Source organism: Gallus gallus, chromosome 10 (assembly GCF_016699485.2).
Source record: "Gallus gallus isolate bGalGal1 chromosome 10, bGalGal1.mat.broiler.GRCg7b, whole genome shotgun sequence".
In the NCBI taxonomy this organism is placed as follows: domain Eukaryota; kingdom Metazoa; phylum Chordata; class Aves; order Galliformes; family Phasianidae; genus Gallus; species Gallus gallus.
In genome coordinates, this window is record NC_052541.1 from 1,220,552 (window position 1) to 1,239,463 (window position 18,912).

Genomic DNA, 18,912 nt, shown 5'->3' on the forward strand with positions numbered 1-18,912 from the left:
TCCTACCTGCCACACTCCAAAGATGCCTCTCCTATCAGCAATGACCTGTTTGACTTACGTTCTGATCACAGACACAGGCATCAAGACGTGAAACACTTAGATTTGTCTCTGTTCAATTTTCCACAGTTGCCCAAGTGCCTAATGAGTAAAAAACTCATTTCTCAAAGTGCCATTGGCACTTTGGAAAGCTTCTAATGACATTTACGATCCTTGGCCGCTCTGAGAAAGTTCTCCTTCTGTTCAGTTGTATGCAATTCTTCCCACCCAATTTCCTCCTCAAACAATAACCTCTCCCTAAAACACTTCCCCAAGGCAATGGCATTTCCATCCTACTGTTTTTATCGACTGTCTGCAGCTTTTCCAAACCAGCAGCTGAGGGGTCAGTGCTTCTGCTTTGGACTGCAAGAGGTCAGCCGAGTCACTCTACAATCAATAAGTTGATGAGGCTGAGAAAAAATTTGCTCCCAACTTCTATACCCCGCAGACTGCAACCACTGCCCTTCAGCACTTCAGCAAATGCAAGAGTGTAGGAAAAGGCCAAAGACCAGGTCTACTGTGCCAGAAGGAGGAGAGAGACCAGTAAAGAGGGCCTGCAACAGCTGTTTTTTTTTTTTTCCTTTAAATAAATCTCCAAGGCAAAGAGAGAGGGCAAACCACACTCCTTCGATGCAGGAGACCAAGAATCCAACCCAACTGGGAGCATGATGGGGGAATGTTCCGTCCCAGTTCCAACTGCACTCACCATTTTAATCTTGGGGGTGTAAATATGGGTGTAAAGATGGGTGTTAGTATTCCAGGGCTTTGGGCTTCTCTTGGGAATCAATTCAGCATTTAAGAGAAGGTGGAGCTCATTCTAGCCAAGAAAGTCTGGAAGCCAGGTTGTCCCTTGAGAAGGGAAAAACCCATCCTCCAAGTCCACAGATGAGCCAGAAAGCGCTGAAGAAAGGGGTTGCACAATATAACTGAAGTGCAAAAAAACAATTTGGTCTCCTTCCAGCCCTTCTGCCACTTTGTACCAGGCTTGCAAGATGGCTGTTCGGAAGGCAGTGGGCACCGTGGGCTGCAAACAGTTCGCCAACTGCTGCTTCAAAACCCCACGTCTGCTCTGCGCATGGCTGCGTCAGCACAACTACCGCCCTCCCCTCCTTGCTCACCCCAGCCGCAAGCAGATGTAAGCTCCCATCGTCCCTGCAAGCATGCTGGCCAGGCTTCAATTTGCTGCTAACAGGTTTGTAAGAGCCTAGCTGTGAAGAGATTAGCAGGGAGAAGGGAGGGAAAAAAAAAAAAAAAGCAGGTCTCCAGGCAGCTTAACGCACAGAGAGCTCGAGGTTAAATGGAGCATCTGAGCACAAGCTGGAAGAGGGAGCCGCGCTGGGCTCCTGCGAAAGCCAGCCACCAATTCACCAGCACCCGCCCTCTCTCTGAAGCTGGTGCTTTGAACACACATTAAGTGGCTATCAGATGTCCCCAGCAGCCACCCCAATCAGGCTGCAGGCAGGGATAATTGCTAATGAATGTTCCCTACACTTTGCTTTCACCGTCCCTCATCTCCCATCACCAGCTTGTCACGGCCAGAAATAGCAGCAGGCCTGCCGAGCCTCTCCGCTCCACAGCCCACAGCCAAGAGCAAAGCAGGAGCTCAGAGTCAGCACGGAAACAATCCCATCCTCTCCGACATTAAGAACACCCTCTGCAGTGTTTTTCCCCCGCCAATCTGCCAAGGGAACTATTTTTTCCTTAATTGAGGTAAAGCCTGGGGCTGGATGCAGGGGCCACGCAGGCTTGCTCAGGCATTGCTGGCTGGTTTTCCTCGCAGGTGATATCTCTGCTTTCTCCTCATTCCCGTTCCTCCCAGGGCTCCCACGGCAAACAATGAGGGACAGGCACTGTTTCCTTGGGAACCCACCAGCGCTGCCCTTGGGCCAGCCCTTCACCCCTCTGCGACGAGATGCATCTGCTCGAACCAAAGGGGACGGAAACTACCAAAGGAAAATGTGCAAAACCACTGCTAAGTAGATGAGCTCTGCTCTGGAGGACCCAGTGGAGGAACAAAGGCACCGTGTGCGATGGAGCAGAGGTTCTGTGCAGCACAAAGCACAGAGCAAAACCATTTCCCAGCAGCTTTGCTGGTGACCTTTCAAGCTCCTCTTGCAGTCTTATTAAGGCCTCCAGACACAGAAGCTGAAGGAAATAAACAAGAGATCGAAGGCTAAAAATAACAAATGGAAATTGCCCCAGCGTTTGTTTTCCTTTTTTCCCCTGCCTGCCTGAAACCCAGAGCCCTGCAATGCAGCCCACTCTCCTCCACTCATCCCTGCAGGCAGCCCGGCTTTGGCGCAGAATTGCACGCTGGAACCTGTAGTCCCGCCAGGGCGGCCGCCGTCCGCTCCATCTTAGGGCTGCCGGGGGCCATGGGGTGGGGAATCCGGACAGAGCTCTGCGCGGAGGTCGTGCTGAGGGGGTGGAGGCGTTGCGTGGGGTCAGCGATGGAAAGGGTCGGATCATTTTCTTAGCATGCTTCCTCGGAGCCCAGCGCTGGTCCAGGACACCGGCTCACAGCCTGGCCTTCGCCTCCCCGCTGCTCTCGAAGAGCTTCAAAATAAAAGAGGCAGCGCTGGAAAGCAAAGCTGTCTGGAAAGAATAAAAGCAAGCAGAGCCCATGTGTTGGCAAGAGCGCTCAGTTATTCCTCACCGTAAAACACATTCAGGAAAAAAAAAAAAAAAATCTTGGCAGAGATGGTGTCCCTCTGAAAGAGCAGAGCTGCTGTAAGCAGGCCCATAAATCAGCCGTCCCCAGCAGGCAGAAACACGCACCGGGCTCCAAGAGCTGGGAGCAGCAGCCTGGCTGCAGGCGAGCGAAGGAAGCGGGAGGCGAAGGAGGCGAAGCGCTCCCCAGGACAGTGTGCCTGGGAGAGGGGAAGGCGTGGGGCGGCTCGTGAGCGCTGCTGGCCTCCACACAACTTACTTCCCTCGGTTTTCCTTGTGATTTGTGGGAAAGGCAGATCCGCTCTTCTTTCATGCCTCATAAGCTTCATAGCTGTCAGACTAACATAACAGGTAATTAACTACTAAACAGCCATTTTCTCCTCCTCTCCTGAGGGAAATTGCTCACCATCCAGCTAGAAAATGTTTCTTTAGCGGTTTGCAAAAAGAGAAAAGAAAGTCAGTAGTTTCTGGCAAGCAACAGGGCTATGGCAGCCAAACGAGGACGTTTATGGCAGCACTTGCAGCGTGGACACCAGTCCCAAGTGCACGTGGGATTCAGGAGAAATGGAGCTCTCAAAAATGAGGGCGAAGACATAGAGCTGGCTGTGCCACTGCCAGTCCACCGAATGCAGTCTGCACACCTCTGGCAATAACCCAGGTTCCTGCTCCTGCAAAAGAGAGGCTCAGGTACAAGTGCAGACAAAAAGGACCGACTAATGGTCCTGTGATGGTCCAGCAGGTAGGAGTTAGTTAACAGCAAGAAGAAAAATCCCTTCTTTCTCACAGCGTGCAGGACCAGGCTTCAGTCAGACAGCCTCCATGCCCAAGCGGTGTCCTTCCTTCCTCATCGCTTTTCCAAGGACGGGCATGCTGAAGCATCTTTTCCCCATCTGTCGTTCTGACAGAAGTAGTCTCCACTGCCTCGTTACACGGACGTTTGCTTTTGGGAATTATCAAGCCAATCTTCCCAGCCCAGCCTTCATTCTGAAGTGCTCCAGGGCACGTTTGCACAGTAAAGACGGCACCGACTGCCAACAGGAGCCATCGCCCGAGCCAGGCAACGCAGGTTTGGGCTGCTCTGTGCGATCTCTTCCTGGCTGCTGGCCTCACAAAGTGCTCGCAGAACACCAAGTGCTTCACACTGAGTCTTTATCTCCCTCCCAACACGGTCTTGCATCATGCTTCCAACTTTGAGCAAGTGTTCAGCCCTCTTCTTTTAAGGACCCATTCCCTGTGCCTCAGTACAGGCCAAACAGGCTTCTGGCCCATGACAAACATTTTCCTAAACAGAAATCCCAAAGCAGGTCCAAATTTTTAGAAATGCCAAATTTTCTAGCCTGAGGCAGAAACATCCAGTGCTGCAGTGAACAGGCAACCAAGGACCTCTACCTGCAGCTCTTGGTCAAAGACCACCACGTCGGCACAGAGGAGCTGCTCCAGGAAGGCTGGCTTAGAAAAGAGATCTGCAGCCACGCTCAATGCGAACTGACACAAGAAGCCAAAGAAAAAAGCAGTTTGGCAAAAAACAAAAACAAAAGCCAGCAGCCAAACTTTTGTTTGAAAGCCTGTCAGGTCTAGACTGCAACGTGTGAGGAAGGAACAGCTCAAAACCACAGCTGCTAATGGTTATGGATTTGGCAATCAAAACGTCTTTGTTAAAAAAAAAAAGTTAACTGCCTTACTATTGAGGTTACAAACCGCAGCCTTGATGCATTGTTGCAGTCAACATCCTCCCTGCTGTTTTTGAGAGCTTACATCTGCTGCTGGCAGATAATGTGCTGGCATTGGCTCACTCTGTGAGAATGCACAAGGAATTCTGCTAGCCCGCCTGCCTTCCTTTCCCCCTCTTCCCACAACCATGCCTGCCAGTTGTTGCCTGTTCTGCCCCTCGCATGCTCGGCCAGTAGACAAGCAGACATGCAGGCAGAGGGCTGGTATCACCACAGGATCCTTCCCCAGACGGTCTGAATCCTCCAGTGGGTGTTCCATGCCTCAAGCTGTGGTTCTGCACCATGAGCTGCACTTTGATTCAAGGGGCAGGGGAAGCAATTAAAACGTAGTAAGCAACAACAGGACTTTGAAACACAGATGTAATACTTAAGTTCACTCTAGTGCACTTGATTTTGAATCACTGAGCCGCAGCAGTAGAGGCAGGGCACATCACCCCTCTCTCCTCCCAAAATCGGACTGTGACACAGGACCCACAGCCACCAGCACCCTTCTGTGGCTCCGATCCTGTCCATGGTAAACCTATAAGCGGCATGAGAAGGACCCAAGATGTTTACAGAATGCCTGACAAGCATCAGGGGAAACTGGGTGGACTTGGGAAAATATTCAGTAGTGTAATAGGCTCAGCCGAAAGAACCATTTCATATTCCAGTGCCAAGGGAGCGTGGAGGCAGGGCTAACCTCAGCTGCAATGCAGCCCCACCGCTTGAGCTGACAGGCAAAAGCATGGCAGTGGGGAAGAGAGAGGCAATGTTGGGGATGAGGAGAAAACAGGACACCTGCTTCTGCTCAGAGCACCTGCACCCTGCTAGATGCAGCCAGGCATTTTCAATCAGTTCCATAAAGTCCTTACTTCTTGCTTTGAAACTCTGATTTAAAGACTGGTGCAGCTGAGCTCAGCATGTGAGGAAGATTAAACCTAACTTTGGTGAATGCAGCTCAGTGCAGATCAGACATCTGCATCCCTGCCATCCCTGCCCTGCTTTCTTCCAGCAGCCGCCGCTCCCCACTGCGACTCTCGCTGCTGCTCCCCCAAGAGGCACAATGCCGCAGGCGGGCTGCTGGTGCTATTGATCTGGTCATTGAAGCATCAGGCTATTTCTCACAGCCGAACCAGGATTTGCAGCTGAGTGACCAGTATGTTTGAGGATGTGAAATTGATGCCGTGACGGTGAAAGCTGAAGCAAGTCAAGTCTTTGGGCCCTCAGCTGTATTTTGTAGCTGCCGGCGCCCTCACTGTTCAGGATCACCACCTAAAGCATGGTCATGGCTCAACCCAGCTGAGCCACAGCTGGGAAGCCAGGGCACAGGGCACCTGGCTTGAGGTCAGTGTTATCTAACCCTCAGTTTCAGGATTAATAAAACCCAAGCACCAAGAAGAAGGCAAGTATCAGTGACTGCATCTGAAAGAAACAAATTCCCAGATTGCTGACTAGTTTGTTGAAATGGTAGCAGAGGCTAAGTCCACAGTCATCATTAATTAAGTCATATGCTTCAGCCTTGGCTTCGTTTTTTTCCCTAGGGTCTATGAAACCAGAAGAGAGGGCAAGCTAGCCTCTATCATTCGATTTCTTTGGCAAGTTAATGCATTCCTAAATTAATCATCATCAAGTGACAATCTCTCCTTCATCTTAACAGAGTGAGCAGTGGCCTCAGTAAACCTGCTGGCTTATGCAAGGCAGCTGGAGCATTAGAACAGCTTCTGATGAAAACCAAAGCACTTCACATACGGAAAAACTCCCCCATCTCTTACCGTCGATAATCCAAACCAGCTGCGTGCCTACTCCGCTTCTACAACCAAGAACCAGAGGTGCTTTGTGTCTAGAGGAAGTACAGCGAGGAACTGAATAAAGACACGCATCACCTGGAGGTCTCTGCAAACCAGACTAACACCCAATGCTAATTGGATCTTGCATCATGCTCCATGTGAATGACAAATTCAGCTTAGGAGAACTCAGGGACCTGTAAAGTTCAAAGGCCTTCCTGGTTGGTTGCAGTCACTAACAGCCACCTAGACATCTTTCCTTTTGCACTAACCTGATCTAGTCCCCAAAACCTGAAACCTTGTTAAATTCATTCATTTGTAGAGGTGCAATAACCAAGCCTTGGGAACCAGAAGCATCTCTTTGGTGGGAGTGAGTAAAGGAGTCTCCTGGCTACGTGCACCGGACAGCTACACCACTGCAAAGAAGAGCCTTTGTCTCAACGCGCAGCTTGTGCCAGGAGACCTTTATGGAGGTCCTCATGGAAAGTCATACTTAAATCTCTATATATTCATAATGTTCTTCAAAGTACATTTCAACATATGTGTTTAGGTCCCTCCCTCTCATTAACTTATTTCTTGGGAAAATACTACTAGCATGTTATTGTTCCTTTATTTGCAGATTATCTGAAAAGGCACTCTCTGGATTCTAAACACAGAAATTTTCTACCTCCCTCTTTCATTCCTACAGGACAAATTAAATCACGTCCTGCATGCTTAGCGCCCAATTCTCTCTTTTTTTTTTTTTTGCTGTTATTTCCACTGGGGGGCAAAGAGGAGGACAAGAGATTAAACGCAAATTTCCTGAGGGGGAAAAAAGAAACCTATTTAAATGATAGCTGCAATCTCGTGGCACAGAAATAGCTCAGACACGTTCCCTTGTGCAGATTTAGGACACTAAGCGATCACCTAGAAATGAAAAATAAACACTTTACTCCCGTCAAACATAATTACCTGATATTTCAATCCAAGATTATAGCTACTGCTAGGTATCAGTACCTGTGTGTGCTTGCATTTAAAATAAGTCCAAACACACCTATCAACTACTAAAATAGCAGCAGCGGAAATGTTCTTTTTCCAGTTAAAGTAACAGTCTCTCTGATCAAAGTCATTAGCAAAATGAACATGGACTTCAGAACGCATTAAAACAGCGTAAATGTAAATAGTTCTCTGCTTGCTTTAGGCTCCTGCCAAGCCCTGCCTGCACCATTCCATGTTTCCTCAGTTACCAGTGCTGAAGTCACCAACACCTAATGCAGGAAAAGAAAGGCAGCTCCTTGCTCTGCTCAAGGTGTCGGTGACGTCAGCCCACAGCAAGGAAAAGCAGTCATCGACGCTCAGATCTTGACAGGGGAAAAGTTTCCAGGTCACCTCTAGCACCGAAAAACATAACAAAGGGATCATTCTGATCTGAACCAGCGCTTTTTGGGTGGCTGCCATCAGCAGGAGGAAATGAGTCCAGAAGGCACTCCAAGGAGGTGGAGGATGCCTGAAGCACCGCTAGAAATACTGAGATTTAAGAGCCACACAGAGGGATCTGCTGGCACCAGCCCTAGGCAGCGGGCTGAATTCAGAATGCAGCTTTTGCTTCACTCCCCTGTCAGCAAAGCGAGCTATACCAAGTGCCTTGGGTGGACTTTCCTACCCGATAGTAATTCAGCTCCTAGAGCAGCTTCTATTGAAAGATCAGAGGAATGAAATTAGGTATACGTCATCTCCGAGAGGCAAGCGCTGCCTTATTTCTCACATGGGAAAGAGACCCAGAGGAACGTATTGAACTAGTCCATACCGTAAGCAGCATAGCTGGGATTAGGGCAATGTCATCTGACGTGATGCTGACTTTAATCACAAGGACATCTCTCCTCAGCAAACATCCTCCTCTGCTCTCTGCCAGCTACTGCATGCAAGATCTTGTCCTGTCATCACTTCTTGCACAGCCCTGCAGAACTGCAAACCACTTCAGCAAACCAAGCTGCCTTCAAACACTGCATGCTGTAGGGCTGACCCCCACGAAGGGTTTATATGCAAGGCCAGACCTGTGTGCCCAGTAATAACATGGATAAGTAACCAGTCCCTAGCAATAAGACAAGCGCTTGGGGCAGGAATTTGCTCTGACTTTGTTGGTTAAAGCACCACAGTTTGATTTTGTTTTTTGACCACAAGCGTAAAAAAATATATATATTAAATGATGATAAGGGCAGAAAAATACCAGCAGGGTGCCACTAACACCTTCATTAACAACCTAACACAGGATGCAAACAGCTAGGAAATTAGATCTGTACTGAACAGGGAGTGGATGATACCATCAAAAAAAAACAGAGAAGTATCAGAAAAGTCCCAGGAGGGATGGATCAGCAAGAGCCTCCCTTGTCTAGTGGAAGGGATGGTCACAAGAGTCAAACCCAACTCCTGTGGCTGCTGGAAAAGGCAGGGTCAGCATCAAACAGCAGTGAGCACCACGGGTAACTATTTCATCTTCAGCTGGTGGGTACAACTCACAAACACAGCTTGCTCTGTGCTTGTGAAATTATTTCTTCTGGAAAACACAGAAGCTTCCAATAAAAGCTGGGGAAGAGGAGAGGTGTGAGCCTGAGCACAGTGCTTGAGAGGAACTCTGGAGTGGCTTTGTCTTCGAGAGATCTCTGTGGCAGCATCGTGTTCCTTACCTGCTAACTCACTGCAGCTCTTTAGAAAATTGCCAGCGTTTTTTGTGTGCCCTAAGTAGGGAGATAATAACATTGGTCCTTCCTGCTCCCCCTGAAGCTAGGAGGAGACCTTGTACACCAAGTAATCGCTGGATTACACTGCTGACAAGTGGCTTTGGGGCTGCTTGCTGATAAACCTGGGCTGAATCACCAGTGCAATCAACAGGGATTTCCTGCTCCCATTGAGATCCAACTTGGATTTCTGAGCTGGCGCTACACACATTTTTGTCTTGCTAGCATTTGCAATTAAATTAATCTCAGCTTCTTCCAGATGCACTTGCGGCTCGTGCTAGTCCAAAATCATACATGTTTTCTCATCAACCAACTTCAGAAGGATGCTCAGATCTCTGAATTCAATCTTACAAGCTAGAGAAATGAACACTGCATACACTGAGCCTGGGTAAAAAGACTGACAAAAACACTGTAAAAAGGTAACAAATTAAGAATTATAAAAATTTTGTGATGTGGGAGCAGCAAAGGCCAGAGAGATATAAACCCACATCTGCTATGGCTTCGTGGTACCGAGGAGAGAAGAAAATCTCTTGCCTATCGGTGTGATAACAGCATTCCTGGAATATGCTACTCTTTTCCTGGTGTCTCTGCAGAACAAGTAGTGTCAGCAAACTGAGAGGAATTTACAGAGACTATTCTTCACTGCGAAGTTTCTCTGTGGGAAGATTAAAAACTAGTTACCAATATCTTGAATTCAAGATTTTAAGAAGCTGTTGCAGCCATTTTACCAACACCTAAAGAACATGCCCACAGTGGAAGAGGAGGAATTGTGGATGATGATGCATGATATAGAAAAAAAAAAAAAATCCTACACTGACCCCAGAATTTCTTCCTCTTCTCTTTGCCAAGGTTTGCTCCTACACAAAGGCCAAAAGCTCCTGCAGACTGCTGTATTCCTGTCCCAAAGCTCCCTCTGCTGCTCGTACTCTAACCTTTTCCCCTTCCTGAGAGAACTGACCCTGGCTGAAAATAAGCAGAAGCACTCTCTTCATCTGTGGTTTCCAGGCATCTCTCTCATAACTTCTGCTTGCTAAAAACCTCAGGGGTGTAGGAAGGCCAGAAAAACACTTTATGAGAAACTGCCATCAGCCACTGATGCCTCTCCAACTCTTTGTGGGTAGAAGGCACTTATCAGTCTGGTGCATTCTTCTCTGTCTCAAAAGTCTGTCTTGTTCACTATCAAGTGAACGTGCTGGGGTCTGGCAGCTCCCATTAGATCAAACCTGGCTGTACATGGGGCAGTGGAATGAACAGACAGCACTGAGAACAAGCCTACTGTGCTTAGCGCAGTGTGCAGACTTGGCAGATTAATAAAACACACCCTGAGGAAAGCAGCTGCTCCAGGTCTGGGGCATGGAGTCTGACACAGCATCGCTGAACAGAATCAGACTTCAGGAGGTTTCTGGTCCAACCTCATTAAATAGGAGAAGTTTGAGGAAAAAATCCTGAACGCCAACACCTGTATTCAGTCTCCAGAGAGATTATGAGCCAACCGTCACCACATTTTGACTGCAATAGTCCAACCTGTTTTTAACCCTAGCAGTTCTATCCAGACATGTTTTGGATATATGCACGCTGTAGGAGACTCCGGTGACAGCCTTGCTGAATGGAAATGCTCTAACCATCTGATCATAGAGGGTTATCAGATTAGTCAAGAACGCTTTACTCTAGGTAAAGTCCTCTCTGAGATGGAAAGACCAATGTAGGTATACTGTCTGGCTGGGCAAAACATTGAGCAATTCTGTCAGCATCTCGTGTTTAAGAGAAACAATCAGTGCTTTAGAATAAGTCATATTCAGGTGAGATTAAGTCCCTGAGTTTGCCAGATGAGGATAAAAACCAGAAGTACAACATCCACAGTCTTCTGTTGCACATTTGTCCACACAAGGGAAGCAACAGCTGTCAGGAGCTTTTGCAGCATGATCTCTCAAGCCTGAGTTAGTTTAATTAAACAGCTATGAGTCCTTATTGAAAAGAGTTTCATGGTATGTGAGAAACTAGTTTCAACAGTGCCAGAGAGGCTGACTGTAGATTGAATCCTTATAGTCCACCACTGATGGAACATATTATCTTGCTTAGCCATACAGAACTGCATGGTAGAAGTGTCTCCTCTCATCACACTTGAAATTTTTCATTCACCATCTTCTCTAAAGCATCTCAGAAAAGTGAGTTACACCACTCGAAAAAGTTTTCCAGAAAATGAGGTTTGTAAAGGTTTTACTGCACTCACCTGCTCATTAAATTGCTCTTGCGATAAACAATCAGTTACATCCACACAGCCCAGGAGGCACCCTGAGGGATATTCATTTGGAAATTCCACATCTGCATCAAAAGAAATATATTTTAAGGGGCCCACATCTCCACACACACTGCTGGGATCTCAATCCCCAGGTATCCCTTCCTCTCTCAACACACCTGCACTTTTTAAGGCAGAAGAAAACATAAAGCGACTTCAACATTCTGAAGTTCTTTTTTTCCATTTCTGGAAAGGGAAGAGCACAGTGGCATAAGCTGCATGTGTGTTGATAATGGTAAAGGTTGTACATTGCTCTCTCCACACATCCTCAGCCTGTATGACATTCCTGCACATGACATTTCAGTTGGGCAACATGCAGAAACACTGCACAAACGTGTGCAGCGCAGCCACCAGTATTCACCTACCCACATGAGAGAACAATATTTTTGTGGCAACCTGCACTTTTTCCATCCTGATTCCCACAAGGTCAGAATACATGAAAAGTCTTTAGCGTCCCTGCGAACAGACAGCAGCACAAGCAACCACACCCACACCCACACCTACTCTCAATATCTTGTTGCTTGAGCCCAGAATAAAATGAAGTCCTTCACTGTCAAAACTGATCAGGGAAGTCAGCACAATTCACCAGTGTTTGTGCTTGGAGTATCTGAGCAGCCTACGGACGGAGCTGAAAGGCTGCCACCATACCCATTCAGCTGATGAAATGCACAAAGGATTAAGAGAATTTCAAGAACAGAAAGTAAAAAAGTGAAGCAGTAATAACTGCTCAGCAGAGAGGGTTTTCTGACACTGCTCATTACGTGGCTCAGTGTACAAAGATCCAAGGAGAGAAGTTCACCTTTCCGGAGCAGCATCCTATAGGTGGTCTCCAGTTCAGAGATCTCCTGAGGGGAAGGTCTTTTGGCAGTAGCTGCAATCCACAACCGCCCTCTGTGAGATGTGTACCAGGTTCTGCCCTCCACCCTAGGAGAACAAAGAAGAATTTAGGACTTAGATTTCAAGAGAATTCCCACACAGACAGACTTTCAATCTAATGTTTCGCTAGGTAATTCCTGTTGCTAAACTTTGCCCTGACTATTTACATAGTTTATATCTCAAGCAATGCATCAGAGAAAAGCTGAGAAGGGCAAGAAATAACGCCACAAGCAAAGCACGTCCTCACTCCTACAGAGTAACAGCAAAAAAGGACATCAATCTCTGGTAAATATGACAGTACATTGGAAGTGTGCAGGACAATCTGCTTGAACAATTCACTTATAAGCTCTAAAGTTGGGACACTGAGCATGCAATCTAGGGAATAACAGATGACCAAACACCTGCACGGGGCAGTCATAGCTGAGGATCTCAGGGGTCTCAGCATGGGCACCAAGCACCAATGCTGCACCTGTACTAAAGCAGCCCAGACCACCTCAATGCAGAATCAGGGCACACTGAGATTTACGGCATCTTCAGCCTGGAAGAGAGAAAGCTTTGGCTCTCTAACATGAAACATTCTTTGAAGGCAAGAATAAAGGCTAAAGATGATTCCTTGTTCTATAAGGGTGGCAGGAAAGATGAATTAACACACCAGGGATGCTGGGCTGAAGGAGCTTCTCTTTGGAACCTGATTCCTAGGCCAGAGGGAAAAGGTGCGTGCACGGTATGTTACCGCTACTGGCTTCTTTATCACAGACAAAAAGGCCAGAAGAACATTTTCAGCCTATTTACCTTTCATATTCCAGAAAGGTATGCCCTGACTATACCGCAGAAATGTCAGCACCTCTCCATAGCTTGAACCTTCCAGTTTAGCTGTTTTCATGAGAAATGGATTCACTGAGCTTCTCCAACATTTTACTCTTTACCTTTTGATTCCTCTTATCAGTAAGGAAGCCCAAGGCTGGTGCATGCTGAGGCACCAACCATCATCTGAGATCTCCTGCAACTCTCGGTCCTGAATCCGCAGCCTGTTCCGCTCTGAGCCAAACTCTTCTCCAGCACCCATGGAATGGGTGGCTCTCCTGAGTGGGAGCGAACCAGTTTGGTCCACCCACTTCAGTGTTCAAAAGAAACAAGAAAAAAAGTTAGCACCTCTCTAGTAGCAATATATATCAAATGTAAATCCTTTGCAGATTTCCTTCACTTAAAGGTAGTGTTATATTACTCTTACTGGGATCATTCATCCTTCCCTGCAAAGAGAATGCTGCACTTGCACACTGTACTTCAGTAGTAGGAAAGGCAGAGTGAATCCATTTTGTGTAGCTCTTCCTTTCTGTGCAGCACAGCTAAACTACAGATTTAAAGAATAAAACTGCATGCTGATGTTTTAAAGTATTCATAGGGAAATACAATTTTCAAAGCATATTCACAGCTGTCAACACTCAAAACTGGTAATCATCCTGCTTCCAAAATGCTTAGCACATACCAATCGTATCATGATTAAAGTAGAATTAGACGCTGGAGATTATGCCCATTGAGATCAGGAAAGCTGGCAGAAAAAGCTTCATTAATAGAGCTGAAAAGCAACGCAGCCTTAGGCTGACTCTCAGAAATTCTTCCAGATTCCTGAAGAGGTGGCAGGAGACTACAACCCAAATAAACCAAACCTCCTGAGAGCAGGGCCAAGAGCAGGGAACTGGCAAACCTTCTCTATCTCCAACTCAGATGGCAAACGAGGATCTCTGAGACAGGGGAGGAATGAGGCACTACTACAGGGACACTAGAATTCACAATTCTTAAGCACAGCTCTCCCAGAGTTAGTCAGAATTCTGCTCAAAAACAGTTCAACTCATTCAACAAAATTCAACTCATACTGACCAAAGGAGCAGGCTGAAGAAGATGGGGATTCACTAAAACACCAGAACTCAGAGTCATCTTTGCTTCTGGACTGGCAGCTGGCTGGCTCAGTGTGCCACAGTTAATGGCTTCAACAGTTTCATCCAGTCTGCAAGGAAAAATGAGAGGCATGAGAATTCCCTCCTTCCCTCTGGCAACATCCCTGCACAAACACCTCTAACTTGAGGCTTTCTGTTTTTTTAACCACTTTCCCTAAACTAGATGATTTCTTTGCTTTAATTTCAATGGTTATTCTTATCTACCACAGAAACTCTTCCAGGTTGGAAGCTGAGATTAATTGATTCTGGTGAGACAGTCCTTCTGCAACAATTTTACAGGGAAGATTTATGTCTAAGAGATGCGTTAGCTTTGCAAGTCTCATGCAGTCAGGCTTAGGCAGGGATCTCAGCAGGTCTGTGCTGAAAGATTATGTGCCACAAGCCAAAAAGGCCCTGAAGGAAGAAAAGGATGTGGGACTGCATCCTACAGAGGTGCCCTTCAAGAGAATGGCTTGCACAGCTTTCCTTACACTTACTCTTCCAGATTCACCCGTAGCAGTTCTCACCTCCCTGCTCTCACTTACTTGCTGTGGTATTCAGCCATCCCACTGTCCTCCTCCAGGATCTGTCTTCCAGCAAAGTCGATGGTGATTTTTTTGGCAAGGCGGGAGGCGTGGCGCAGCTCCTGCAGTTCCTGCTCTCTCTTCTGTAGGGCCTCCCTCTCTTGCTTGGAGAGCCACTGGTTGGAGTCTGTTGCAAAATAATCTGATTCATCGTCAATGACCTGGGTTCGACGCACGCTGGTGAGAAAAAAAACACAGTGGTAAAAGACCAGCCCTGAACAGCACCATGTGCCCCAAATCTCTTTTTCCTCCTGCTCCCTTCTGCTCTCAGGGACACAAAGCAATGACATCCCAACAGGACACACTGGAGGAGTTCATTCTTGTAATAGTGAATGAGAACACCAAACTTCAGCGCTCACAGCTGGTACCTTACCTTGTCCTGTCAAACTCCAACAACTTGTCTTTGTGTTTCACAGCCATCTCCAGGCCTGCTTTCAGTCTAGCTTCTTGCCGAGGCAGTAGGTCTTTGCTTATGGCATCCAAATTCCCTGAACTTTCAGCACCTGAGACAGAAAATAAATCATAGCTTCAGGGAACGCCTGGTTGTTTAAAGCCCAGTCTTGGTGGGACTGGCTGCAGACATGCCGCTAAAAAAAATGCCATTCAAGGAGTGAAAAGAAATACCTTCCATCAACATCACCATCTGTCTAAACCAACTTCTGACCTTTCCTCCAGCCTCTTTCGCTAAGATCCTCCTCGCAAGAGGAGAAAGCATTTAAAACTTGAGTGACAATGTCTAGGCAGTGGTTAAGAGACAAAGTCTCGGACTTTGATTTTCCTTTAGCCTTTTGCAAACAATTGAGCAGTCCGAACTCTGCCCATTGTCAGTGCAGGCCTTGAGGGTCCTCCTAAAAGCCAAATTATCTCCTAAGCGTCGTTACCACTACAAAAAGCCTCTAGTCACAATACATGGATGACAATTGCTAGTTATGCACAGAGCAAGCCTTGTGCCCGCTGCTGCACAAGCTTCTCACAAATGAAACCTCCCCACAACACACCTCAGCAGGTTTGTGAGACCAGCTGTTGTTAGAGAAAGAGAAAGAGAAATATATTCCCAGCAATAATCTCTTATTTCTTACTATTTCTGGCTAGAGGCCAAAACCCAACCAACCAAACAAAAGGAGAAAATGTTTGCCTCACAGCAACAATGGAACGAGCCAATGTATTTCACAGAGGACAACATGCAGCATAATGCCTTTATTTCAGGGAAACAAAAAAGCCTTTATTTCCCTGTAGCAGCCAATCCACATTTTTCCCCTCCTGAGACAAACAGCCATCCACATTTCAGCCTTCACCTACACAGACAATGCACAAAGCGAGACGCAACAGAGACAGAAGTGGAGCCCAATAAAACAGGCAAGAAAACGGGATCCTGAGGTACAACAGGATCTCTACAGAAAGATTATAAACAGACTGACTCTGACCAGCTATTGTTCCTGAGGACTTAAGAGGATCTCCTGCACATCAGCAGCTCTAATCAGATGTTGACACCAAGACCCTGAGTAAATACTTCCCCAGTTCCTCAGCAAAGTTTATTTTTCAACCAAGAACACTGTGACCTTGGCTATGTTTCAACTCAACTCAGACAAACATCCCCATAATGCACAGGTCTTCACTGGGAGACTGGGTATTATTTCCTTGTGCTTTCCTTGTCTCCGTTCTTATTTTTAGCTCCCAAGATAAGTGTTAGATGAGAGAAGCCATTAGAAAATTTTAACCAACACCTCTCTAGCCCCAGTAAATCAGATAGCAGCACTTCATCTTCCACAGCACACATTCCACCCAGGACTTATCCTAATTTTCAAGGACTGCTGTGGTGATCCAGTTCAGATGATTGATTCAGGAATGCCTGACAAGCAGTCCTAGGGCCTCTGGGTAAGGACGTTATATGCTGCCATTTGACACTCGCACTTATCACCACCACTGATGTCCAGAAATGCCACCAAGTGCTTGCTGAGGGCATACAGCATGCTGGCTTCCCAGCCACCTTTGTAATGCCCACCACAGACACCATGCAGCAATGAGGACAAGTGTCACAGGGAAATGTGAAGCAAAAGCAACTCATAAACTGCCCTGGCAATTTGCATCTCAGAGAAACATGCAGGCACCAGCTCATAAGAAACAATTTCCCTTTGACTTTGCCAACCTTTAGTTATGATTTAAACAACATATACAGCAAGATATGCATGCACTTGCTTCTACACAATGTCAAAGCAAGCACAATGAGCAACAGAGCGAGGCAAAGCAAAATGCGTTGGATTTGTTACTTTAAGATATAATACTAACCTGCCATGAGCTTCTTCAGCAGCTTCTGGCTCTTGTTTGAGTCCCGCTGAAGAATGTCCTGCTCTTCTTTAGTGCACACCTAAGTGGAAACAAAGGCTAAGAAGGACACTGTGTGGTCAACCAGCTTCACAGCCTGGGACAACAGCTCAAGATGAGCTGCTTAAAATGGCCAGGATAGCCCATACCTTTATTCCTTCTGTGTTATCTACATGGGGAGAACCCTGACAGCTTTTCTTAACTAACAGCAATCTGTGCGAGTTGTACAGCCTGGTTCTGTGGGCAGACACCGCTGAGTCCTCTCAGAGGACAAGACGCACTCAGAAGTTTCCTGAGCAGATGAACAATGCTTAACTCACAGTCCTTTTCTGGACTGATCATATGGAGATGGAGATATCTTTGAAAACTGCAGCCAACCTGATTTCATTTCTACATCCAACCCATATCTTCTCCCTGCTGAGGTTAACTTACTGAATCTATAGTCATTAGCTTGCCCCTTTCTCCAAAAGGTGCCCTTTCAACCAAATGCAGAACATAAAGGAGATTCCAAATGATGCTGGCCCTGGCCTTTCTCCTCCCCCTTACAGGCCAAAATGGGCTGTACCCAGGACGAGGCTGAAGCCTGGCATGCATTTTGGACAGTGGTGCAATGCAGGGACAGCCCTAAGAGTTGGTCATAAATCAGGTAAGCTCCAAAGCGATGCAAATTACAAGGGAAACTTCTCTGCTCTCTTCGTAAAAATGCAAAAGTGACTTGAAGCCACAAGAGTTCTTCCCCTGGCAGCAGATGCCACAGGTTCTTTCCTGCACAGCTCTTGGGGCACTTCGCTTAGGGAGCTTTGATCCAAGACAAGAAGCTAATTCAGCACATTTAAAGCCCCAGGCAAAACATGATTCTATGTAAGAATGGCAAATAAAAAAAAACACCTCATTACTAACCAGTGAACCACAAAACAAGCAGGGTCCAGAGCCTTCCTGCTCACACACAATGCGCCCACAGACCAAGCAGTTGTTGATGAGCTTGTGTTTCTGGCCCAGGCACTCGCAGGCATGACGGCCTGGGATCAGGACAGCCAGCCTGTCTTGCCCTTCTTTGGTGTACAGGCTGACATATTTGGTCTTTTTCTTATAGGCATTGCTGCTGCTTGCAGTGCTGCTCTCCTGCGCCTGAGAAGAAAAATAAAGAAACACTATAATACTAGCAGCAAAGGGAAAACATTGACGCTTGACCAGGCTGAGAAGACTCAGATAATCTCTGTTCTGCCTAATCAGAATGAAATTTCCCCAGGTCTAAACCAAGACAACTGAAGGAGAAGCTTAGACCTGCCAGAAACAATCCAAGGCACCTCAACAGAGCAAGGACATGAGGATGCTGCAGGTCCATTTGATCTCTTTGCTGCCTCTGCAAGCTGAAATCACTTGGGTCTAGATGGCAGGTGCGCTGTCAGTCCTGCACACATGCAGAGGTCTTCCATGTTCCGCACATTCAAGTTTTTTGCTGTTAACATTTCTCTGACAATACTCAAAACCAGATGCTTTGAAAGTAAGCACAACAGACTCCAGACACAAACCCATCTCATGACACTGGGTAAGACTGGCTTCAAGTAAGAATTGCACACTAGTCATGACCAAGAAAAGGTAGGACTTAATATCCTGATCTATTTCAGCAAGCATCATTCACATACAAATGCACTCTGGGCTTGCCATAATTGTGACACTTAAAACTCCTCTTGCAGCTCAAGCACAGCATCTCTTTGCCACTCCTCTGCATAGGTTCCCTCACTGGTAGAAAAGATGAAACCATTCCCCAGAAAGCCTGTTTTAATTCACCACTGAACAACAATTTGCACTCTCCAGCTGCTGCATGCTCAAGGATGAACTTGTAGCTCACACACTGGTTTTCCCAGCAGCAGTGACACACTGCAGCACACCTCTTGCTTGGCTGCTTTCACTAGCTTACTCTGTGCTCTGCTCTAAACCAATCTACTGGTTTCACAATGAGGAGATAAAGCATTTCTAGTCCTCT

General features: G+C 46.8%; 1 protein-coding gene and 1 non-coding gene across 6 annotated transcripts in view; both read right to left on the reverse strand.

Moving 5' to 3' along the window:
- The window catches only part of TRIP4 (thyroid hormone receptor interactor 4), a 28,149-nt gene that overhangs the window by 6,763 nt on the left and 2,474 nt on the right, over positions 1–18,912 (reverse strand). For all 5 annotated transcript variants that reach the window (XM_025154058.3, XM_015279083.4, XM_025154059.3 and 2 more), the window contains exons 4-11: positions 17,826–18,053; positions 16,890–16,968; positions 14,977–15,106; positions 14,565–14,780; positions 13,964–14,090; positions 13,012–13,199; positions 12,009–12,133; positions 11,144–11,235 (exon numbers count right to left, since the gene is read on the reverse strand). In XM_025154058.3, the coding sequence (XP_025009826.2) occupies positions 11,144–11,235; positions 12,009–12,133; positions 13,012–13,199; positions 13,964–14,090; positions 14,565–14,780; positions 14,977–15,106; positions 16,890–16,968; positions 17,826–18,053 (1,185 nt within the window). The remainder of the gene's footprint in view (positions 1–11,143; positions 11,236–12,008; positions 12,134–13,011; positions 13,200–13,963; positions 14,091–14,564; positions 14,781–14,976; positions 15,107–16,889; positions 16,969–17,825; positions 18,054–18,912) is intronic.
- Positions 7,163–7,272, reverse strand: MIR6692 (microRNA 6692). Its single transcript, NR_105562.1, has one exon. It is a non-coding gene; the product is annotated as a microRNA 6692 (primary transcript).